This window comes from Pristiophorus japonicus, chromosome 7 (genome assembly GCF_044704955.1).
Source record: "Pristiophorus japonicus isolate sPriJap1 chromosome 7, sPriJap1.hap1, whole genome shotgun sequence".
Lineage (NCBI taxonomy): Eukaryota > Metazoa > Chordata > Chondrichthyes > Pristiophoridae > Pristiophorus > Pristiophorus japonicus.
In genome coordinates, this window is record NC_091983.1 from 55,387,652 (window position 1) to 55,414,210 (window position 26,559).

The window sequence follows — 26,559 nt, forward strand, 5'->3', positions numbered from 1 at the left end:
AATTGAAGGATGGAGCTTATTGCCGTGGTAATGAGAGTCGGTTTCAGTGCAGGAAGATGATGGTGAAGTTCCTACAAAGTTGGAGGTCACCATAGATCAGAAGCAGCGGAGAAAATGTAATATCACATAAGCCAGCAACCAACAAAGCAGAAAAACGTGTCACCCATCTCAGCAGAGAAACAGCCACAGTGAGGAAGATAATTTTTTGATTTAGCAGATTTTTGACACAGTAAATGAGTCTTACAGTGTAGTCCAGCACAGAAGCGTAATGGAGGAACGTAGTCTTGATGTCCAGTGAAGCCCAGGAATTCAGAAACCAAAATTGAGAAGCAGACAGCAGGGATGGGGGATCGGTGATGACGGTTAAAACAGTTAACTTGTAGTTGGGGCTAAAATGCACCAACTGATGAAGCCTGGGGAACATGAATAGTGGAAACGAGAAGATTTGGGAGAGAAAGGGTAGAGGATGGCTGGAGATTCCCATGGATAGAAGTAAAAAGCTCCAGAGCTCCTTATGGAGCTGCTAGTCTAGCGGTAGACATGTAACTGCTACCATGGTGTTGTGACTGTTACCTTAGGTGTAACACCATTAGTAATTTTATATAGGGTTTCCAATTCCCCTCGATTTCCCAAGCGTCTCCTTGAATGGGGCATGGATCTCCCGGACCCTGCTAATAGCAATATTGGGGAAGTTACAGTCTTCCATTATCACTACTCGATAGTTCTTGCACTCTCAGTAATGTATTTGCTAATCTGCTCCTCTATCTCCTTCCCACTATTTGGTGGCCTGCAAAATACACCAAGTAGGGTGATAGCTCCTCTATTGTTTTTTAACTCCAACCAAATAGATTCTGTTTTTGATTCTCAAGGACATTGTCTCTTTCTCGGAATATAATATTTTCCTTAATCAAAACTGCAACCCTTCCTTTTATCCCTCTTTCCTTATTTTTCCTGAATACCTTGTACCCAGGAATATTAAGCATACAATCCTTCCCTTTTTTGAGACAGGTCTCAAGTTATCAGCACTACATCATATTCCCAATTGGCTATTTGCGCTTGCAGCAACCACATTTTATGCATTTACACACATACACTCTGTTATGTATGCAATAAAGGTTCAAACTGAGTACTGTTTAACTAAGCATGTTACAACCTTAGCTTTGCTTTATTTAGACCCAAAAGGCCTGACTCTCAAAATGGCTGGCCTTTTATACCTGAGCAGCACCATGTGCATGCTGCTTAGTGGCCTCCAACAATGATGCCATCTGGTGGCTACAAACAGAATGTACATACATGACAGTACCCCACTCTGAGATCTTATCACAGTCTTTCACAGGTTGAGACGGTCTGGTGCTTTGCGCTCCCGGGTTGACCGTCTCAGTTTGATTCCAGCCTTGGCTGAGTGTGGGGGGTCTGTTGTAGCTGATGGCTGGATGACTGACTTGTTGGGGTTAGCAGTGGCCATGTCAGGAATTGCAAGTTAATTTTTATTGAACGGGCCAGTGATGGAAATTCCGGGTTCACTGATGACCCTTGAGTCCTCTGAAGACTGTTGGTAGGTTGGTTGGTTGTCGGTGGTTTCTTCGTCCAACTGCTCTGGCTCATCTGTGTGCCTCAGCTTTGTCTGATCCATGCGTTTCCTGCAAGTTTGCCCATTCTTGAGCTTAATAACGAATACTCTGTTGCCCTCCTTGGCTATGACTGTACCAACGATCCATTTGAGACCCTGATCATAGTTCAACACATATACAGGATCATTAACAGAAATCTCACGTGACACAGTTGCGCGATCGTTGTACCCTTGTTGACTTTGTCTTCTCTACTCAACATGATTATTTAAATCCAGGTGTACCAGAGATAGCTTGGTCTTAAGACCTCTTTTCATCTTAAGTTCAGCAGGCGAGATCCCTGTGAGTGTGTGGGGTCTTGTCCTGTAACTCAGCAGTATGCAGGACCAGCGAGTCTGCAGTGATCCTTGGGTTACTCTCCTCATGCTTTCCTTAATAATTTGTACTGCACGTTCAGCTTGCCCGTTGGACGCAGATTTGAACGGTGCTGACCTTACGTGTTTTATGCCATTAAGTTTCACAAACTCCTGAAACTCCTGACTGGTGAAGCACGACCCATTGTCGCTCACCACTATGTCAGGCAGCATGTGTCACGAACATGACATTGAGATTCTCTATGGTTGCTGTGGAAGTGCTGGATGACATGATTATGCATTCTATCCATTTCGAATAAGCGTCCACCACCACTAAAAACATCTTGCCCAGGAAGAGACCTGCAAAATCTACATGGATCCTGGACCAAGGTTTTGATGGCCATGACCACAGACTCAGCGGTGATTCCGCTGGTGCTTTGCTGAGCTGCATGCAAGTGTTGCACAGATGCACGCATGCTTCCAGCTCAGAATCAATTCCTGGCCATCATACATGGGACCTGGCGATGGCCTTCAGCATCACTATACCAGGATGTGTGCTGTGTAACTCATGCACGAACTTCTCTCTTCCTTTCTTGGGCATTACAACGTGATTGCCCCACAATATGCAATCTGCTTGAATAGACAGTTCATCCTTGCGAAGAATGTACGGTTTGGCCTCCTTGCACATTTGCTTAGGTATGGCAGACCAATCCCCTTTGAGGATGCAACCCTTTACCACCGATAATATCGGGTCCTGGCTGGTCCAGGTCTTAACTTGTTGAGCCGTGACAGGGGTTCCTTCACACTCAAAAGCATCCATGATTAACATTAGATCCGCTGGTTGTGGCATTTCCACCTCCGGTGTGGGCAATGGCAACCGGCTCAAAGCATCGGCACAATTCTCTGTGCCAGGTCTGTGGTGAATGACAGAATCATACGCAGAAAATGTCAGCGCCCACCTTTGGATGCGGGATGAAGCGTTGCTCTCAGAAAACAATGAAATGAGCGGCTTGTGATCAGTCTCTAATTTGAACCTCAGACCGAACAGGTATTGATGCATCTTTTTAACACTATACACACATGCTAAAGCTTTTTCTACCGTGCTGTAGGCTCTTTCTGCTTTAGACAAACTTTTGGATGCATATGCAACAGGTTGAAGTTTCCCCGACTCATTGGCTTGTTGGAGTACTCAAACAATTCCAAATGTCGATGCGTCACAGGCCAAAACTAAACATTTACCAGCAGCTTGTTCGAGCAAAGCAGATTGGTGGCTTTCTCGAAAGCTCTATCTTGTGATGCGCCCCACAACCAGTTGCCTTTTCTCAACAGCATGTACAGTGGTTCGAGTATGGTGCTCAATTTAGGTAGGAAGTTACCAAAGTAGTTGAGTAGACCCAGGAACGAATGCAGCACCGTCACATTCTGTGGCTTGGTGCATTCTTGATGGCATTGATTTTCACGTCAGCAGGTCTGATGCCATCAGCAGCGATTTTCCTCCCGAGGAATTCGACTTCCGGTGCCATGAAGACGCACTTCAAGTCTGAGTCCCACTCTATCCAAACACAGTAGAACCTCTTCCAGGTTGTTCAGATGTTCCTTGGAGTCACGACCGGTGATCAGGATGTCATCTTGGAACATGACGGTTCTGGGAACGGACTTCAGTAGACTTTCCATATTCCTCCGAAAGTGTTATGTATCTGTAAAGCATGCACTCCCATATTCCGCCACCAGGGAGTGCATCCCCTGAAGTCCCAAGGGATCCCAGCATCCCTTGGGAGCACTATATATAAGCCGGCCTCTAAGGCCTGTTCCTCACCCTTGGGTGTCTTAATAAAGACTGAGGTCACTGTTACTTTAACCTCCCTGTGTGCAGTCTCATCTGTGTTAGGAAGACAATAACTGGCGACGAGTATACGAATCCAACGCAAAGATGCAGCAAATTGTGGGCATCCTGGAGAAGTTCTCGGAGGGTGAGGACTGGGAAGCCTATGTTGAATGGCTACACCAGTACTTTGTAGCCAACGAGCTGGACGGAGAAGGAAGCGCTGCAAAAAGGAGAGCGGTCCTCCTCACGGTCTGCGGGGCACCGACCTATAGCCTCATGAAGAATCTTCTGGCTCCGGTGAAACCCACAGATAAGTCATATGAGGAGCTGTGTACACTGGTTTGCGAGCATCTTAACCCGAGGGAGAGCGTGCTGATGGCGAGGTATCGATTCTACACGTGCCAGCGATCTGAAGGTCAGGAAGTGGCGAGCTACGTTGCCGAGCTAAGGCGACTTGCAGGACAATGTGAGTTTGATGGTTACCTGGAGCAGATGCTCAGAGACTTTTTTGTACTGGGCATTGGCCACAAGACCATCCTACAAAAACTTTTGACTGTAGAGATACCGACCCTCAATAAGGCCATTGTGATAGCAGAGGCATTTATGTCCACCAGTGATAACACCAAACAAATCTCTCAGCACACAAGTGCTAGCAATGTTCATAAATTAACTGGAACTGTGTTTGCGAGCAGAAATGTACAGGGCAGAAACCACGAGTCTGCAACTGCCAGCAGGCCTCAGGTGACCCAGATGACTCAGAGTCCGCAACAAAGGATGAATGCAAGGCTATTCACACCCTGTTGGCATTGTGGAGGCTTCCATTCAGCCGATTCATGCCGCTTCAAAGGATATGTTTGCAAGAGCTGCAAGCTCTGCAAAACCTGCTAACCACCACGTGGCAGAGGAAGATCGATCCATGGTAGATCAAAGCAATTTCGAGCCTCAGAGAGAGGAGGCAGATGCTGAAGTACACGGGGTGCACACATTTTCGACGAAATGTCCACCTATAATGCTAAACGTAAAATTGAATGGCTTACCCGTAGCCATGGAACTGGACACTGGCGCTAGCCAATCCATCATGAGTAAAAAGATGTTTGAGAGACTGTGATGCAACAATGCACTCAGACGAGCCCTGAGCCCCATCCACACGAAACTAAAAATGTACACCAAAGAGCTTATCACTGTCCTGGGCAGCACCATGGTCAAGGTCACCTACGAGGGCACGGTGTAGGAACTGCCACTCTGGATCGTCCCGGGCGATGGCCCCACACTGCTTGGAAGGAGCTGGCTGGGCAAAGTCCGCTGGAACTGGGATGACATCCGAGCACCATCACATGTCGATGAGGCCTCATGTACCCAGGTTCTTAACAAATTTCCTTCCCTTTTTGGGCCAGGCTTTGGAAACTTTTCCGGGGCGAAGTTGCGGATCCACTTGGTCCCAGAGGCACGACCCATTCACCACAAGGCGCGAGCGGTACCTCACATGATGAGGGAGAGAGTGGAAATTGAGCTGGACAGGCTGCAACGCGAGGGCATCATCTCCCCAGTGGAATTCAGTGAGTCGGCCAACCCGATTGTTCCAGTACTCAAAAGTGATGGCATGGTCAGGATTTGCGGCGATTATAAAATAACTATTAATCATTTCTCGCAACAGGACCAATACCCGCTACCTAAGACAGATGACCTATTAGCGACACTAGCAGGAGGCAAGACGTTCACCAAGCTCGACCTGACTTCGGCCTACATGACGCAGGAGCTGGAGGAGTCTTCGAAGGGCCTCACCTAAATCAACACACACAAGGGACTCTTCATCTACAACAGATGCCCGTTTGGAATTCGGTCGACTGCAGCAATCTTCCAGAGAAACATGGAGAGCCTACTCAAGTCGGTACCACGTACGGTGGTTTTTCAGGATGACATATTGGTCACGGGTCGGGACACCGTCGAGCACGTACAAAACCTGGAGGAGGTCCTCCAGCGACTGGATCGCGTAAGGCTACGGCTGAAGAGGTCGAAATGCATCTTCATGGTAACAGAAGTGGAGTTTTTGGGGAGAAAGATCGTAGCAGATGGCAAGATAGAGGCTATCAGGAATGCGCCCAGGTCACAGAACGTCACGGAGCTGCGGTCATTCCTGGGACTCTTCAACTATTTTGGTAACTTCCTACCGAGGTTAAGCACCCTCTTAGAGCCCCTACATGTGTTATTGCGTAAAGGTAAGAACTGGGTATGGGGAAAAAAACAAGTAATTGCTTTTGAGAAAGTCAGAAACATTTTATGCTCCAACAAGCTGCTTGTATTGTATAACCCATGTAAAAGACTCGTGCTAGCATGTAATGCATTGTCGTACAGAGTCAGGTGTGTATTACAACAAGCTAATGTTGCGGGGAAGTTGCAACCTGTTGTCTATGCTTCCAGGAGCTTGTCTAAGGCCGAGAGGGCCTACAGCATGATTGAGAAAGAGGCATTAGCGTGTGTGTTTGGGGTGAAGAAAATGCATCAGTACCTGTTTGGCCTCAAATTTGAGCTGGAAACCGATCACAAGCCCCTCATATCCCTGTTCGCTGAAAACAAGGGGATAAATACTAATGCCTCAGCCTGTATACAAAGGTGGGCACTCGCGCCAACAGCGTATAACTATACCATCCACCACAGGCCAGGTACCGAGAACTGTCCGGATGCACTCAGTCGGTTACCATTGCCCACCACGGGGTTGGAAATGGCGCAGCCTGCAAACTTGTTGATGGTGGCGCAGCCCGCAGACTTGTTGATGGTCATGGAAGCATTTGAAAATGATAAATCACCTATCACGGCCCATAAGATTAGGACTTGGACCAGCCAAGATCCTCTGCTGTCCCTAGTAAAAAGCTGTGTACTGCATGGGAGCTGGGCCAGCATCCCCGTTGAAATGCAAGAGCTAAGCAAGCCATTCCAGCGGCAAAAGGACGAGCTGTCCATTCAGGCAGACTGCCTATTGTGGGGTAACCGCGTAGTGCTCCCCAAAAAGGGCAGGGAGACATTCATGTCGGATCTCCACAGCACACACCCGGGTATAGTAATGATGAAAGCGATAGCCAGATCCCACGTGTGGTGGCCCGGTATCGACTCTGACTTAGAGTCCTGTGTACGGCAATGCAGTGTGTGTGCTCAGTTGAGCAACACGCCCAGAGAGGCACCACTAAGTTTGTGGTCCTGGCCCTCCAGACCATGGTCGAGGATTCATGTCGACTATGCGGGCCCATTTCTCGGAAAAATATTCCTGGCGGTGGTAGATGCTTTTTCAAAATGGATTGAATGTGAAATAATGTCGGGAAGCACCGCCACCGCCACCATTGAAAGCCTGAGGGCCATGTTTGCCACCCACGGCCTGCTTGACATACTGGTCAGTGACAACGGGCCATGTTTCACCAGTGCCGAATTTAAAGAATTCATGACCCGCAATGGGATCAAACATGTCACCTCGGCCCGTTTAAACCAGCTTCCATTGGGCAGGCAGAGCGGGCAGTACAAACAATCAAATAGAGCCTTAAACGAGTCACAGAAGGCTCACTCCAAACCTGCCTGTCCCGAGTACTGCTCAGCTACGGCGCAAGACCCCACTCGCTCACAGGTGTGCCCCCGGCTGAGCTACTCATGAAAATGACACTTAAAACCAGACTCTCACTGGTTCACCCCAACCTACATGATCAGGTAGAGAGCAGGCGGCAGCAACAAAATGTAAACGATGGTCGCGCCACTGTGTCACGGGAAATTGATCTGAGTGACCTTGTGTATGTGCTAAACTATGGACATGGTCTGTTAGGGGAAAATGGGAAGGCTTCTCCTCCCACGAGCGGGCCCCCTGATATCGAGGGTCGACGCTCGCCCCAACTCGCGTAACAGCCCCCGGAGTTAGCAGACAGAGACGGATGGCAAGGTATAACGATTTTTTATTACGAACGTCCGGGAACACCTCTTATCACAGCCACCTGTGAGTGGAGATGCTCCCCGAACAGCACAATCATACAACTTTTATACATTTCAAAAACCCCTCCGTTCCCTGGTAAGACCTCCCTAGATCTCTAATTGGACTACCTTATCAGTGCTACTTCTCTAATTGGACTACATTATTCGTGCTTCTTTGGATTGATAGGCCAAGACCCTCATGACCACCTTAGGCCGTGACTAGAATAACTTCATTAGGTCAGAATTTGTTGATTCTCCTTGATGCCCGTGAGTCCGCTTCGAGCCTCTTCGCAAGGTCTTATCAATGTCTGTTTCGGTTCTCACATCGTATCCTGTCGGAATATTATTGAATTGATAACTTCTGGAGCCTTGGTACAAGCCGAAGAGAGGCCTTTTACCTCCTTATGGGTCGGTGCAGGAACCAGCACTTTATCCCTTGTCCCGCTGGTACCCCTAATGCCAAATTTCTCTTACATGGTCCCAAGTGGATCGCGGGCATGGTGTTAGCTAAAGAAGGGAGTAGGGTGTTTGTAGTCAAACTAGGCAATGGACAAATTTGCAGAAAGCACCTGGACCAAATGAGGCTGCGGTTCACAGACTGCCCTGAACAACCCACAGCAGACACCAGTTTTTTCGAGCCCACTACACACATCCAAAGGATCAACGACACCACCCCAGACCAGGAAATTGAATCCATCACGCCCAACAGCCCAGCAAGGCCAGGCTCACCCAGCAGCCCTGCAGGGCCAACAACACACCAGCCCAGCGAGGGCACAGCCAACACACCAGAACAGACATTTGTACCGAGGCTGTCCACCAGGGAAAGAAAGGCTCCCGGTTGCCTCACCTTGTAAATAGTTTTCACTTTGACTTTGGGGGGGAGTGATGTTGTGTATCTGTAAAGCATGCACTCCCATGTTCCGCCACCATGGAGTGCATCTCTTGAAGTCCCAAGGGATCCCAGCATTCCTTGGGAGCACTTTATATAAGCTGGCCCCTAAGGCCTGTTCCTCACTTTGGAGTGTCTTAATAAAGACTGAGGTCACTGTTACTTTAACCTCCCTGAGTGCAGTCTCATCTGTGTTAGGAACACAATAGAAAGGGCACCTGTGGTAAACAAGCAGTCCTTTGTGCGTGTTAATGCACGTAAGTCTCTTCGATGTCTCGACCAACTCCTGAGTCACATAGGCCAACGTCATGTCCAGTTTTGTCAACAACTTCCCTCTGGCTAGCATCGCAAATGAGTCATCAGCCTTCGGTAACGTGTACTGATCTTGTTTCGAAACTCCGTTGATCGTAGCCTTGTAGTCTCCACAGATTCTGACTGTGCCATCACTTTTCAGCACAGGAACAATGGGGCTGGCTCATTCATTAAATTCGACCGGTGATATGATCCCTTCACGCAGGAATCTGTCTAGTTCAATTTCGACCTTCTCCCTCATCATATACGGCACTGCCCAAGCTTTATGATGGACAGATCTTGCACCCGAGTCCACGTGGATCTGCACCTTGGCTCCCGTGAAGTTGCCGATACCCGGTTCGAACAGCGAGGGAGCCTTGCTCAATACTTGGGCACATGTATTTTCCTCCGATGACAATGCCTTTATGTTATTCCAGTCGCATCTGATTTTCTCCAACCAGCTCCTGCCGAGCAGCTTTGGTCTATTGCTTGGAACAATTCATAGCGGTAACTCGTGAAACGCACCGTTATATGACATTAATTTGTGCACTGCCAATCACCTTTATCAGTTCTTTGGAGTACTTGCGTAGCTTGGCGTTAACAGGGCTCAGCCTGGGCCTCACATTCTTAGTATCCCACAGCTTATTAAATGCCCTCTCGTTCATGATCGATTGATTCGCCCCCGTGTCCAGTTCCATTGATACCAGTATCCCGTTAAACTTCACATTAATCAAAATTGATTTACTCTTGATGATGAAGGATTACAGTCCATAGACTTCCTCCTCTGGAATCTCAGATTGCATATCCAGATCCGCACTAGTCTGACTCTCATCCTCCACATGGTGTGTTGCAGCTCACTTGCTCATCTGCGGACACTTACGCTGGAGATGCCCTACTCTCAGAAAGCCTTTGTAACTATATTGCTTAAATCGGCACTGCTGGTGCCGATGATTTCCCCCACAACGCCAACACGGAGAAGTCGGATACATTCTCGCTGGCGGACTTTGGGTAGCCACAGGTTTCGCGAATGCAGCCAGATAGGCCCTGCCACGTGCCGCTCTGCCGAACGCCGAATCAATTGCATTTACAGTACTTGCTGAGATTCGGTTCTTCACCGCTATTTGCTTTAGACTCCTGTCCGCCATCATACATGATTGAGCGATCTGGATGGCCCTTTTTAAATCCAACTCCTCCACCACCAGAAGTTTGCACAGGATCACAGGTTGATACAGATAACAAAGAAGCCCCGCAGCATGTCTGCCAACACCGTCCTGAACTTGCACGGTCCCGCTAGACCTCTCAGGTCGGCAACGAATTCCGCCGCGCTCTGGCCCTCCGATCGAACGTGTATATAAAACCTGTATTTCGAGATGATGATATCGTCATCTGGCTTGAGGTGCTCCCGTACCAATGTACACAACTCCTCATACGTTTTCTCTGTTGGATCACTAGGCAGGAGTAGATTCTTCATCAGACCGTAGATCTTTGAACCGCACACAGTGAGGAACACAGCCCAGCGCCGATCTGCATCATTGACCCCCTTCATTTTGTTGGCCACGAAGTACTGGTTCCAACAGCTCACATAGTTTGCCCAATCTTCTCCCTCCACGAATCACTCTAAAAATCCAATCGTGCTCATTTTGCAAACAAATGTTCTTGTATTCTCATTGCCAAATGTTATGTATGCAATAAAGGTCAAACTGAGTACTGTTTAACTAAGCAAGGTACAACCTTGGTTCTGCTTTATTTAGGCCCAAAAGGCCTGACTCTCAAAATGGCTGGCCTTTTATACCTGAGCAGCATCATGTGCGTACTGCTCAGTGGCCTCCAACAATGACACCATCTGGTGGCTACAAACAGAATGTACATACATGACACACTCCAAACCTAACAGCCCTCTTTGCATTTTCTATAATCCCACGTAATTCTGGGAAAAGTGTGTGCTGGTCAAATAGAAATAGAGCAGTTGGAAGGCAAAACAAAGGGAGTGACACACAAATAGACAGTAGGATAGAAGCAGATTTCCTGGAAGAGAGGTATAAACCTTGAATTTCTGATTCTGGGGAAATGAGGGATGTGAATCTCATGACGGAGGCAACTGCTGTGGGGGCAGGGGGGAGACGGCGGGAAATTGCTTGCCTGGCCAAATTTTCCTACAATCTACTTCCTAATATGGTCTGCTGATAGGTCAAGGATACAAACAACCACAAGTAGAGGAATCCTGCAGGAAGGCTTTATTGTTATGCAGAGGACCATGGAACGAATGACAACTTCATGGTCTTTTGAAAAGGAATCCCAAAGCACAGAACAAACTTCTCTCATGAATTCTCTAAATGGCACCATTAAGCCAATGCCCATTCAGTTATAGGAAGGAGTCTTATTACCAGATTTGACAGATGGGGTGACACTTGGGGGAAAAAAGTCAAGTGATGCCCTGTGGACTATTCGTAAGTAGATAGGGTCCGAGGAGGTGGCCTTCACTCAATAATTCAGTGCAAGTTCCCACTCCAACCAAAGCAGTGAGGAAGTGTGAGAGATGGGCAGCTGCTGGCAGTCACGATGTTGTCAGATGTGGCTCCAGCTTTTGCAGATATACTGAGTGAAGCAGCACGCACAGGTTCAAAGCTATAGAGCTTGGCAACTGACAGCAACCTCTCAACAAAATTGCTCCTCTCACTTGGAGCACTTTGCCACAGGCTTAGATTGAAGAATGGAAAAAGCACACCATACGGCCAACAAGAGAAAGCACGAGCGCACATCTAGTCCTTGAAACAATGTAAATAGCATCAGATAATCTTTTCAATTATCTTTTACCCGGATACTGTTTGCTGGGTGGGATTTTGGCAAGATTCTAAGTGCTGGTACATGGCAGAAAGAGAGGCAATGCAGGTTGAGTGGAAGGAATGTGTGTCATATTCATGGCAATTACACTGTGTTTGCTTTCATCGCACAATCGCAGGTGAACAATTGCAGGAAATGTTTGTTTCGGGGCAAATGTGTCTATCTTTGAAAAGCCAGGTAACTGAAATTGAGGATTCTCTACTAGATACATGAGTCGAGGATCTTAAGGAAGTTGACGAAATTGAAACGTGAAATCACTTTCGATCTCTGTTCTGATGAAATGAAACGTTGCCTGCACAAGGGATCGGTACACGTCACTGCCTTCCTGTCATGAGCTGTACAAATATAATTCACCAGACCTAAACATCAACAGAGTCGCTGGTGAGAAACACACAAGAAAGCGACACCACTCGAGATTTAAAAAAATGTATATCGCGGTCATTTGTATTAAATTTCTGGTGCAAGCTTGCATCGACAAGGTGGGCGAACTCTCACGGTGGCTGGCGAAGATCACAGCATTGGTTAAATTTGGGATCAGTGAGGGGAGACGGGAAAGCGTAAAGAGTAGCGGGGAGCAGAGCAGAGAGCGGACAGCAACTCCGACCAGCGTCAATTACCACTTCACCCGCCAATGCAACTACAAGTGCGGCTTCTGTTTCCACACCGCCAAGACATCTTTTGTGTTGCCCCTGGAGGAAGCCAAAAAAGGACTGAAGCTATTAAAAGCAGCAGGTAAACAACAGTAGCGGAATCCGCTACAATAAAAACAGAAAATGCTGTAAATACTCAGACAAAGGGTCATCGACCTGAAACGTTAACTGTTTCTCTCCACAGGTGCTGCCTGACCTGCTGAGTATTTGCAGCATTTTCTGTTTTAATTTCAGATTCCAGTATCCGCCGTATTTTGCTTTTGTATTAGCGGAATCTGATGCCGGCATTGTAATGCGGTTTAGTTTCTCCTCATTCAGAATAATTATCTGCATACTATTGCAGATGCAAAATTAATGGGGAGAGGAATAATGCACCACTAACATAAGTAAATTGGGCTGTAATTTGTTACAGAGTATGAGGTTGCTATGTGCCCGTAAGGACTGCTCAGGTTCTGGGTTTAGGCATGCACTGCAAATGGAAAATTTCTCTCTTATCTACTTTGTCTCCACCCCTCGTGATTTTGAACACCACTATCAAATCTTCTCTCAATCTTCTCTGCTCTCCCAGCTTCTCCAGTCTATCCACATAACCAAAGTCCCTCATCCATGGAATCATTCTCATAACTCTTTTCTGCTCCCTCTCTGAGGCTTTCACATCCTTCCTAAAGTGAGGTGCCCAGAATTGGACACAATACTGGCCGAACCAGTGTTTTATAAAGAATTGGACTCAATACTCCAGTTGAGGCCCAACCAGTGTTTAGTGATCTGGAGTCTGAGTTCCTTTTTCAACTATATTGTGAGACAAAGATTGGTAGGATCATCTTGATAGCGTTCCCTTATCTTTTGATATCTCGGGATTCAGTTTTTAAATTTGTTTTTGTCTTGTCCAGGTATGGAGAAAATAAATTTTTCGGGAGGAGAACCTTTCCTACACAATCGTGGGGAGTTCCTAGGAAAGCTGGTACAGTATTGTAAACAGGAGCTGAAATTGCCCAGTGTCAGTGTTGTGAGCAATGGGAGTCGGATCACTGAGAAGTGGTTTAAAAACTATGGTAATTTGTTTTCTGTCTATACTCAGGTCTGGGAATGGGGTGCACGTGTCTATAAGTTATATTCTGATTGCAGTTTATTTTCTAACTAAATACTGCTAAAAGGAGTTACAATGAAATAAATATATACAAAAATAAAGTATCCTTTCCCAATGGCCCAGTTAATAAATGTACTGTTTGATGTGGGATTAAGCCATACAGACCAAGAAGCTGGTCTCAATACTCAATCTCTAGGCCCTTGGGTGAGCTACCCAGGGCAGCTGGCAACTGTAGAACCAAAACCCAGCAAGGTGCCAACACCATCAAAAGTTGCACCCCAGAGAAAACGGATTGGGGTGGAATATTTGTTGAATTTATGCTTACAAAATCTAAGGGCAGATTATCTTTCCTGAATCCATTTGTTCAACACTTTGAACTTGTGAAAACTGGAGATGGGTATGAGAATAAATTCTTAGTTTCATAATACAGGTTCGACCTCCACAATCCGGAGTTCGGGAATCCAGAATGTTCTGGAATCCGGACACTAGGCCGATCCATGGCGGGGTCGTCCGGAAACCGGAAAATGTTCTGATATCCGGACTCCCCCCACCTTGACGAACCGACTTCGCCCCGCCCCTACTTCGCTCGCCCAAACTTCACGCAGTCCGACCTCGCCCTGGCCCCCCTCCCCCCCACTTTACCTTGGCTGCCCGACCCCACCTACCTCGGGCCAGACAAGGAACTCCTCCACGGTGGCGAGACCCCACCTAAATATTTCCTCGGCAGCGGGGCCCCGCCCGAACATCTCCTCAGTTGAGGGGCCCCGCCTGATCATTTCCTCAGCGGCGAGGCTCACCCGATCAGGTCCTCGGCGGTAGGGCCCGCCCAAACACTTTCTCGGCGGCAGGGCCCTGCCCGACAATCTCGTCGACGGGGCCGGTGACCCGAACAACTTCTTGGCGAGCACCCCCCTCCTCCCCGCACCCCCGATGTTCTGAAATCTGGAAAGACCTGAACCTGAGCTCGGGTGTTTCCGGATTCGTGACGCCAGAAAGATGTTCCGAAGTCCGAAAAAACACAAAAACCGGCTCCGTCTCGGTCCTGAGGTTGCCGGATTCGGGAGGTCGAGCCTGTACTACATTCACCCATGACCCTCATTAAAAAATGGTAATTAATATCAGACCACGTGCACTAATGTGCTGTACCATGGACATTGGGCAATCTATCTTAATGATTCCCCACAAAGTACATTCCAAGGTTCATGAGGTATGTGGAAAGGTACCAAGCATAGATGAGGCACTTTATCTGAGTGAAGGAAGGTAAAATAAAAGACCTGTCAACATCTCTAGCCAGCTTAGTTACAGAGCAGAATTTGTAGGGCCGAGGACTGCCTTTTTGTAACATGACACGAGATAGTTTTTCTCGTTTTAATGCAGCAAGCAGAAATGACAATTATTATCCAGCTTTAAAAACTATATTGCTGTAGCTCAACGCTTAATATCAAACATTCATGTTACAGGAAAGGATCTGGACATTTTGGCTGTTTCATGTGACAGTTTTGAAGAGGACACCAATCGTCTGATAGGCCGTGGCCAGGGGAACAAACATCACATTGAGAACCTCCTCAAAGTCAGACAGTGGTGCAAAGATTACAAAGTGGCTTTTAAAATCAACTCTGTCATCAACACATTCAATGTTGAAGAGGATATGAATGAACAAATCAGGATTGTAAATCCAGTAAGGTGGAAGGTAATTCAATTAATTCACATTGCTTGATTGTTATAAATTACAAGCTATAACGTTTAAGAACATGGCGGCGGTGGGGAGGGACAGAATTCTAGTGTAACTGTGGTGGAGTCAGTTGCTACTTTGGGTGGCTCCAAAATCCTGATCTAGAGGTGGCAGGCTCTTCTGATCACCAGACTATGTGGTTTGAGCACATAAGAACATAAGAATTTGGAACAGGTGGAGGCCATCTAGCCCCTCGAGCCTGCTCTGCCATTCAACAAGATCATGGCTGATCTGGCCGTGGACTCAGCTCCACTTACCCGCCCGCTCCCCATAACCCTTAATTCCCTTATTGGTTAAAAATCTATCTACTTGTGATTTGAATACATTCAACGAGCTAGCCTCAACTGCTTCCTTGGGCAGAGAATTCCATAGATTCATAACGCTCTGGGAGAAGAAATTCCTTCTCAACTCGGTTTTAAATTGGCTCCCCTGTATTTTGAGGCTGTGCCTCCTAGTTCTATTCTCCCCGACCAGTGGAAACAACCTCTCTGCCTCTATCTTGTCTATCCCTTTCATTATTTTAAATGTTTCTATAAGATCCTTCTGAACTCCAACGAGTAAAAGCCCAGTCTACTCAATCTATCATCATAAGGTAACCCCCTCATCTCCGGAATCAGCCTAGTGAATCGTCTCTGTACCCCCTCCAAAGCTAGTATATCCTTCCTTAAGTAAGGTGACCAAAACTGCACACAGTACTCCAGATGCGGCCTCACCAATACCTTGTACAGTTGCAGCAGGACCTCCCTGCTTTTGTACTCCATCCCTCTCGCAATGAAGGCCAACATTCCATTCGCCTTCCTGATTACCTGCTGCACCTGCAAACCAACTTTTTGGGATTCATGCACAAGGACCCCCAGATCCCTCTGCACTGCAGCATGTTGTAATTTCTCCCCATTCAAATAATATTCCCTTTTACTGTTTTTTTTTCCAAGGTGGATGACCTCACATTTTCCGACATTGTATTCCATCTGCCAAACCTTAGCCCATTCGCTTAACCTATCTAAATCTCTTTGCAGCCTCTCTGTGTCCTCGACACAACCCGCTTTCCCACTAATCTTTGTGTCATCTGCAAATTTTGTTACACTACACTCTGTCCCCTCTTCCAGGTTATCTATGTATCTTGTAAACAGTTGTGGTCCCAGCACCGATCCTTGTGGCACACCACTAACCACCGATTTCCAACCTGAAAAGGACTCATTTATCCCGACTCTCTGCTTTCTGTTAGCCAGCCAATTCTCTATCCATGCTAATACATTTCCTCTGACTCCACGTACCTTTATCTTCTGCAGTAACCTTTTGTGCGGCACCTTATCGAATGTCTTTTGGAAATCTAAATACACCACATCCATCGGTACACCTCTATCCACCATGCTCGTTATATCCTCAAAGAATTCCAGTAAATTAGTTAAACATGATTTCCCCTTCATGAATCCATGTTGCGCCTGCTTGATTGCACTATTCCTATCTAGATGTCCTGCTATTTCTTCCTTAATGATAGCTTCAAGCATTTTCCCCACTACAGATGTTAAACTAACCGGCCTATAGTTACCTGCCTTTTGTCTGCCCCCTTTTTTAAACAGAGGCGTTACATTAGCTGCTTTCCAATCCGCTGGTACCTCCCCAGAGTCCAGAGAATTTTGGAAGATTATAACGAATGCATCTGCTATAACTTCCGCCATCTCTTTTAATACCCTGGGATGCATTTTATCAGGACCAGGGGACTTGTCCACCTTGAGTTCCATTAGCCTGTCCAGCACTACCCGCTAGTGATAGTGATTGTCTCAAGGTCCTCCCTTCCCACATTCCCGAGACCAGCAATTTTTGGCATGGTTTTTGTGTCTTCCACTGTGAAGATCGAAGCAAAATAATTGTTTAAGGATACAGCCATTTCCACATTTCCCATTATTAAATCCCCCTTCTCATCTTCTAAGGGACCAACATTTACTTTAGTCACTCTCTTCCATTTTATATATCGGTAAAAGCTTTTACTATCTGTTTTTATGTTTTGCGCAAGTTTATTTTCGTAATCTATCTTTCCTTTCTTTATTGCTTTCTTAGTCATTCTTTGCTGTCGTTTAAAATTTTCCCAATCTTCTAGTTTCCCACTAACCTTGGCCACCTTATACGCATTGGTTTTTAATTTGATAATCTCCTTTATTTCCTTAGTTATCCACGGCTGGTTATCCCTTCTCTTACCGCCCTTATTTTCACTGGAATATATTTTTGTTGAGCACTATGAAAGAGCTCCTGAAAATTCCTCCACTGTTCCTCAATTGTGCCACTGTTTAGTCTGTGTTCGCAGTCTACTTTAGCCAACTCTGCCCTCATCCCACTGTAGTCCCCTTTGTTTAAGCATAGTACGCTCGTTTGAGACACTACTTCCTCACCCTCAATCTGTATTACAAATTCAACCATACTGTGATCACTCATTCCGAGAGGATCTTTTACTAGGAGATCGTTTATTATTCCTGTCTCATTACACAGGACCAGATCTAAGATAGCTTGCTCCCTTGTAGGTTCTGTAACATACTGTTCTAAGAAACAATCCCGTATGCATTCTATGAATTCCTCCTCAAGGCTACCCCGTGCGATTTGATTTGACCAATCAATATGTAGGTTAAAATCCCCCATGATTACTGCCATTCCTTTTTCACATGCCTCCATTATTCCCTTGATTATTGTCCGCCCCACCGTGAAGTTATTATTTGGGGGCCTATAAACTACGCCCACCAGTGACTTTTTCCCCTTACTATCTCTAATCTCCACCCACAATGATTCAACATTTTGTTCATTAGAGCCAATATCATCTCTCACAACTGCCCTGATATCATCCTTTATTAACAGAGCTACCCCACCTCCTTTCCCTTCTTGTCTATCTTTCCGAATTGTCAGATACCCCTGTATGTTTAATTCCCAGTCTTGGCCACCCTGCAACCACGTTTCTGTAATGGCCACCAAATCATACCCATTTGTAAGGATTTGTGCCGTCAACTCATTTACTTTATTTCGAATGCTGCGTGCGTTTAGGTAGAGTGATTTAATACTAGTTTTTAAACCATGAATTTTAATTTTGACCCCTCCTGCAGCCCCTTTATATTCATACATATTGTCCCTTCCTATCACCTTGTGGTTTACCCTTACCCCAGTGCTACTCTGCTCTGTTGCCTCCTGCCTTTTGCATTCTTTCTTGGGGTCCTGTTCATCTGAACTCTCACCCACTCTAACTAGCTCAGAGCCTTCTCCTGGGTTCCGAATACTCCTCGCATTGAGGCACCGAGCTTTCAGGCTTGCCTTTTTATTACACTTTGACCCTTTAGAATTTTGCTGTACAGTGGCCCTTTTTGTTTTTTGCCTTGGGTTCTCTGCCCTTCACTTTTACTCATCTCCTTTCTGTCTTTTGCTTCTGTCTCCATTTTGTTTCCCTCTGTCTCCCTGTATTGGTTCCCATGTCTGAGAACATTCCTTGGCTTCATTGGAAATTCCACTGTGCTCACCAGCAGAATCTACACCTGCTGAGAGCAAGGCGTGGATTTCTCTCTGGGCTGCCTAAAGGCCCCAAGGAGCAAAATGGCAAAAACAATCGATGCCAGAGGAATCGATTATCATAATAATGCTTTCCATCTCCTCCCTGAGTGGAATTGTAAACATAAAATGGTCCTTTTCTTCAGCCTGATTTGGACCTTGGGTGCCCCTTTGCAGAGGCAGAATGCCACCCCAACTTTTTCAGCATACGTTCCACCATGGTGGACACCCTAAATACTCAAATGATCCAGTCCCTGGGTCAGTGGCTGGTTACCACAGTGGGCAGGAGTGCCAGCTCACCACACTTCTTTTCCCTCTGGATTTCTAGGCTTAGAACATTTTGTTTACTTCTCGTGATGGTATTAAATGACTAGAAATATATGCTCGATTGAAGTACAATAAAATATACTAGAAAAAGAACAAGAAAACAAACTGGAAAGAATATTAAGTGCATGCGTAAGGAATGCCAGCATGAAATGAGAGGGTAAGGGTGAATTGAGCTGGAGGGAGAGAAGGGTGCCGATGCCAACATGAACTGAGAGAGTGGGATGGAAATTGCCGAGACGAAAAGTGCCAATATATATATTGGGTGGCAAGGGAGTATAACAAAGTTTCCCCCATTATACAAGAAATAGAATTTTTAGTGTACCCGCAGCGTAAGTTATGACAAGTCCATGCTGCAAAGTGATTTCAATGTCATTACACAGTTGGCTTCGATCCAAGGCTGGATTTGAATTTTTGACTTTTTTAAGGTTTAATCATATTTTGTGAAGTTGTTGACCAGCTTGGACTAGTTTTCTACATTGGCATGTACTAAAACACATATGTGAATGTCAGGTCAAGATATTGTTGGGTTTGGCTGTGAGTTAGCATACACAAAGCTCATACATTGGATGAGGTACCAGAGGGCTGCCAGCATGACTTCAGCATGTGTTCATGAGAGGAACAGTAAAAGGGGGAAGAAAATAATAGGAGAGGGTCATTGCTTTGTGACAGAGGAGTGAGTTTTATCAAACATGCCTCAGAATTGATGTGGAGAGAAAACACTTTACTTCTCCTCCCCACAGGAAGATGGGAATCAGCTGCTACAATTTTATGCAGAGACATTTGGAGACAAGCAAAGTGCTGAATAGAAAGAAAGCTGAAAGTCTGTACATTTTGCCCAGAGTATGTCATGGCCTGGGAGTGCTGAATTGCTCAATTGCTTGAGTGATGAACTTGAGACCAGAAGATTCTGCATTTGAATCTCGGCAAAGTTCACTTTGCCTTTCATCCTTTAAAGGAAAATAAAATGAATACTTCACATTGGGATGTGGGAGGCAGTGTATGTAGTATTTACCACACTATCTTAAGTACTGTCTTCAGACACTTGATGTTGGCAGCAATAGAAAAGATACTCCCTATGCAACAAGTCTCTCACTCTCTCCTCCATATTGCAGTTTTGGTTTCAGGAGAGCAGTCTAAAGGTGCCTCTCATCACATTTACGTCGAACTGCAAAGTGGGCCCTGGTGGTTTGCAATTGCTCTGTCTGACTGTGATAGTTTGGGCAGTGCTTATGCTGATGTCATGACATCAGGAGCAAGTGGCATCATGACACCACTATGTATGTTATACGTGATTACATCATGATGTGTCATGATATCACTTACCAGCTCTCACTGTTGCCATCAGAACAGCGTGTTTATTGGTCCCAGGAAGACCTATTAAAAGATGGGTCTTCTCGGCTACTGGTTTTAGTTGCACAGAACAATATAAAAGCGGCGTATAATTAGTAGTGTGTCACGATTCTTCATATCTTACCTGGAGTCTAGAGGGAATTTTCAAGCCGAATTAACGTACCTTTAATATGGGTAATGTGTTTAGTCAACTTTTAGAGAATTGTGGAGAGCTATTTATAATCGTAGTAAAGGCAATTCTGTAGTAGTGTATTGTCTTTGTTATGGGTTTGAATATTGTTGGTTTATGAGAGCGTAGTGCTATGAGTCTCAATGCTCAATTTGAGTTGTGTTCTGCTTATTTAATGGTGATCATTACTAAGGTCTATTTTTGACATTTTCCTCTTCTAGCAGTGAGAATATGTACATGTTTTTAAAAATGAATAAAGAGGCCCACTAAAGGAGCAGGGAAGGAAAGTTTCACTTGAAATATCATACTGTATTGTGTTTAGATGTTAATGTGAATGTGCCCATATATAGATTTTGAACTGAAATGGCAGGGAGTGGATTACAACTATTTTGAGTTGTACCTGTAAATCAAGTATAATACAAGTGCCCCCTTATTAAAGGGGCACTAAACCGACAAATAAACAAATTAAACTTTAGACGTTATGTAGTTCAAATTTAAATTTGGTTGCCGGGGGTGATGATGCACTCCAGTCCCTCCGGTGCCCACCTCTCGCGGAAGGCCGCAAGCGTACCAGTGGACACTGTGTGCTCCATCTCCAGGGACACCCTGGCTCGAATGTAACCACGGAAGAGAGGCAGGCAGTCGGGCTGAACAACCACCCGCTGCCTGGACCGGTTGATGGCCATCTTGGCCATGCCCAGGAGCAGTCCTACGAGGAGGCCTTCCTACCTGCCCACTCCCCTCCGCACAGGGTGCCCAAAGATCAGGAGTGTGGGACTGAAGTGCAACCAGAATTTGAGGAGCAACCCCTTCAAATAATGGAATAGGGGCTGCATCCTCACACACTCGACATATACATGGAACACAGACTCCTCCAGACCGCAGAAATTGCAGGTGGTCTGGGAGTCTGTGAACGGACTTAAAAACTTATTGCACGGGACTGCTCCATGCAACATCCTGCAGGCCAAGTCCCCAATAAATAGAGGAGGGAGTGGGTTACATCAGAAAGTTCTACAGTCAGCTGTGGTGATCATGGAACCATCAGGTGTTGATGGGTGCGTAGCCTGAATGAAAAGTACTTCTATAGCTTCAGTGTGTGCCCTGAATAATAAGTGGGACTGCAGTGGTAATTTGTAGCTGATGGCTCACCTGCAAATATATCCCAAAACATTGTTCTTCTTTTGTGTGTGACCTGCATTCAAATCCTGCTGAAAACGATCGAATGAGTATCTCCTTTCTCTGTGGTTGTAAGGATGAAAGTGTGTGAAATTTGTTTTTGCCAGACTCGGTCTATTTGGTTTAAGTGCACAGCAGGACACTGGGCATAACTTAGAACTAAATGGCAATAATTAGGTAGTCTTTCTCAGATAGGCCACAAGAACAGCATAGGAAATACAGATAAAATACATTGTATAATGTCTCAGATAACTGGAGAATACATACTGGATGCATCACATGAGCAGGTACGTTTGTGATAATGAATACTGTATAATTGATATATGTATTTTATTCAATGCAGGTGTTTCAGTGCTTGTTGATTGAAGGGGAGAATGCTGGAGAAGAAGCTCTGAGACATGCAGAAACATTTATTATCAGCAGCAACGACTTCCAAAGATTTTTGGATCGGCATAAAGAGATCAAGTGCCTCGTGCCTGAATCTAATGAGAAAGTAAGATGTGTAGGAAAAGAAACAGAACTAGTAGTATCATTTGAGTACAACATTACGTGAGGAAGCTTACTGGGCTTTCCTTTACATTTTTGACCATCAGTCAGCTTCCATCCTCTGTTAAAAGTGATTCATTTGAGCACACCTGCTATCACAGCTTTAGCTTTGTTCTTCGCTACTGGCAGCCAGCTGTGGACCTGATGGTCAATATCATGGGTGTAGTCACATCTGGAACCCAAGTCCATTATTATAATGTCAATAAAAACACATCTCTAAGTCTGAAGGGCTGATTGTACACTTTTGTGATTTCAAATGAAAAGGAACAAAATCAATTCCCTCCAATGAATCCTGTCTAGAGTGACAAACATTCATCTGAAAATTCAGATATATCCATAGCACATCCATATACCTAGACTCCAATAAGTACTGTTGCTATAGTACATGATTATGCAAAATCTAAAAATTGTTGTAAGCCTTTGTCTTGTGTTCCTTTCCTGACTACTGTTGGACGTTGCAGATGTCGGCTAGTCCACATGAACGACATACGCTATTGCATATATTATAATTGTAGATTTTCCTGTACTTCATCTTTAGTTTTGTGTCTTTATGTTTTTACATTGGTGTTGTTTTGGCTTTTGTACATATTCATGTAGAATTGCTTAAAAAATGGCATATTTGTTGAACAAATAACATAGTCATGGTTCTAATTTACGTTTGTTGTCCTCTCCACAGATGCGAGATTCCTACCTCATCCTTGATGAATATGTAAGTACTGTATTATTACACCTGACAGAATACAATGCACTTCTGTCAAGTTTCCTCTATTATTCCCTGCATAAAAAGCAAATATAAAATGTGTTGCTGCACATCATTTCTACAAAAAATTGTTACTGTAATAGGACGCTTAGACATTCAGACTACTTGTAATCTATGAGAAAGGCACAATTAAAAAGGGTGATGGAAGCACATTCAATAGTAACTTTCAAAAGTAAATTGAATATATATTTGAAATTTGAAGGCTATATGGAATATATTTTTAATTATTTTTCCTTTCTGTTCTCTTAATATTTTTCAGATGCGCTTCCTAGATTGCACGCAAGGCAGAAAAGATCCATCCAAATCCATCTTGGATGTAGGCGTTGAGAACGCTATTAAATTTAGTGGGTTTGATGAGAGGATGTTTCTTAAACGTGGAGGGAAATATATATGGAGCAAAGCAGATATGCATCTGGAATGGTAACTGATTGCTGCTCTACCTTCATATCATTAATTGTGTTCATGCAACACGTACATATTGTGCATTCAATAAGTGACTCTGATCCTTTTCTGACTATTATTGTCTGCAAGAGCCAACATTCTGATAAAGCTAATATTTTATGATTAAATATTTCAGTATTTTGGACTATTTTAATTGTCCCAAAGAATCCGACACTTAATGCTGTGTCCTTTCAACTGCACCCTAGTCATACACAGCAATATGGGACATAGGTGTTGCATACGTAAAATCAATGCACTAGTTTGCAGTGAAGTGCAGAACTTTTAAGAATGGAGCAAAACAATATTACAAAAAATATATATTTTGCTATATTTTCTGAAATGCCTTTGTACTTAAAAAGATTTTTGATTGCCTGTATTGTAATGTATTGAAAGCCTGTTTGAGCTAGGTCTTAGCAGAATGATCTGATGTGCATCATCCACCCAGAAAAAAATATTGTTGATATCCATTATTATATTGGAAAACAATAGAGAATCGATTGCAATATGAACCAATAGATGTTGTGAGATTGGCTGTATTTTGAATGGTTTATGTTTTTAATACATTTCAAACAGATTACAAACCTATATCTGAGTACCATAAAAATGTAACATTGATGGTCCAGGTATTTAAAAAAAATTAAATTAAAAATCTTCAATAAACTATTTTTAAGTGAAGAATCTAAGACTGGTTTTCAAATTGATACAGTCATGGTGTATATTTTCAATATAACATTTATGTGTAATATAGAGAATTATTATTTGTAGAATAATAGTTTTTTTATTTTTTTATACACAATGTTTGAATTGTATTAATACATGATGCAAAGTATTTCAAAGTATATATAGTCTGTTGTCAGTTCTTTGTGAATAATCACTTTACTATTAAATTCTATCCACTTGTTTTAGCAGAAATGCTCACTTATCAGAAGTTCAGCATCATTTCTTTATACCAAATATGTCGCTGTTCCAGCAGTTTACCTTTTTGCTTAAGGCACTGTTGGGACTATTTTGATTCAACTTCAGTGTCTCAGTTTGTTTGGTGTGTCTATCGATATCACTGTGTCAGCCAATGAGTTGGTAGCAGGTGGGACTTGCAGCAAACAAGTATATTTTACAGCAAACAAAGCAAATAGCTGGGAATAATGTTTTGTTTCAAATTTTGGCAGAATGCAGAGTTACAGAGGGAAAAGAGTGGATATTCCATTCACTCTTGATAAGTTACTAAGTAAAATATGTAAGTCAAAAAGATGATTAACAAAAAGTTAATTGCAAAAGAAAATATAGGATAATTTTCTCTCTTATTTTCTTTTGTACTCACCTACCGTCATTGTTTTCTGTTGAGCACTGCGTATCTCCTCTCAACTTTTCTCACAGATTTTCAGTACTCTCCCTTTTTCTCTAATGGCCTGTGTCCTTTCACTGTTAATGATTTCTCCCATTCTTACCACCTTTACATAAGAAATAGGAGCAGGGTAGGCCATTTGGCCCCTTTATTTTAACTCAAAGCTTATTACACCCTCTTACAATGTCTTGCTTTATGTTTTTCTCATCGTTTCACTTTATTACAATGTACATATGAATAAAACTTTATCTTTTGGTCTTTGCTTCCCTCATTCATTTATTTGTCTGCCTTACCTACTATTTTTTTCTCTCCCTCCCTGTCCTGATCCATTGTTTTCCCTTTTATTTACCTCTATTTCACTCTGTTCTTCAAAAAAAAATTTCCTTCTCTCTCTTCTGGCCAGCTCTTTCTCTATTTCCTAATCAGCTTTTGTTATATTTCTTTCTGTAGCCATCTCTACAAGTATTCATCGTGCCCATCTGGCCTTATTCTGAAACCTTGTAGCAAATTATCCATTCCACCACATTACTAAGAATACTCTCAATCCAAAATGTCTTCTACACAAGCACACACACTGAGCCCTCGTGTACTACTGATCATCATGTAACTAAACAAAAGTAGCATAGGAATCGGTCAACTGTACCTCTTCACACAGCAGAATAATTCCAATTTCAAAAGAATATGCAGTATAAGTAAGTGGGGTCCGATGGTTTACAGGAAAAAATAAACTTGAAAGGCAGCTAGTCCACATGTTTCATTTTTGATTTCAGAAAAGCATCACTCTGGTTTATTTTCTGAGTAAATCACTGAGTGTCATTGTGTATCTTATATTAGTAAGATTTTGCAATTGTCTGATTCTTATCTGTTCTTAATAGCAGTATACAAATGATTTCATACTTCTAACTTTGGAAGGAATTTACAACAACTTGCAGTTATATAGCTCCTTTAACACTATAAAACCTCCCAAGGTGTTTCACAGGACAGGAAAAAGTTAGGTTTTAAGTTATGTCTTAAAGGAGGAGAGGTAGGGAGGTTTAGGGAGGGAATACCAGAGCTTAGGACCTAGGCAGACCGCCAAAAATTAAGGATGTGCGGGAGGCCAGAATTGGAAGAGTGCAGAGATCTCGGAGGGTAGTAGGGCTGGAGAAGTTTATAGAGATAGGGAGGGGAGAGGCCATGGTAGGATTTCAACACAAGGATAAAAAATTTAAAATCGAGGCGTTGCCAGACCAGGAGCCAATGTATGTCAGCGAGCAAAGGAGTGTTGGGTGAATAGGACTTCATGCAAGTTAGGATATGTAGTTAATAATGTTTGGAATTTTAAAATTTATTTTGGCTTATCCCAGATTCAGTACAGTGGAACTGATGTATATATTAAGAATTATATTTTTGTGTATATAATGCTGCCACTTGTAATATTATTTTGTACCAACAAATGCTTTAAAAATGTTAATAAAGTGGATAAATATGCAGTGCCTACTTTGTATTCAAATCCTTTGAGGTTACATTTCTTTAAGGATAATATAGCACCTGTTAAGTTAATATTAAGCAGAGCTTCTCCATTGTATTTTCGTAAGAGTCATGGAACCCCAGAAAAATGGTGTCAGTGAAGGTATGGCAGACAAGCAGAACCCCTGCAGAAATTCACCCTCCAGGACACGCCAGCTTGTCAGTTTTCTCCACTGACTGACCTGCTACGTGGTTCCAGCATTTTCTGCTTTTGTTTCTAATTTTCAGCATCTGCA

The 26,559-nt window shown here is 44.1% G+C and overlaps 1 protein-coding gene across 1 annotated transcript; it reads left to right on the forward strand.

Annotated features, from left to right (window-relative positions):
- The first annotated feature begins 12,137 nt into the window (after nt 1-12,137).
- rsad2 (radical S-adenosyl methionine domain containing 2) lies at nt 12,138-23,455 on the forward strand. Its single transcript, XM_070884363.1, has 6 exons — nt 12,138-12,444; nt 13,253-13,414; nt 14,910-15,139; nt 22,069-22,218; nt 22,948-22,980; nt 23,291-23,455. The coding sequence occupies exons 1-6, from the start codon at nt 12,138-12,140 to the stop codon at nt 23,453-23,455; spliced, it is 1,047 nt and encodes a 348-aa protein (XP_070740464.1).
- The last annotated feature ends 3,104 nt before the right edge of the window (nt 23,456-26,559 follow it).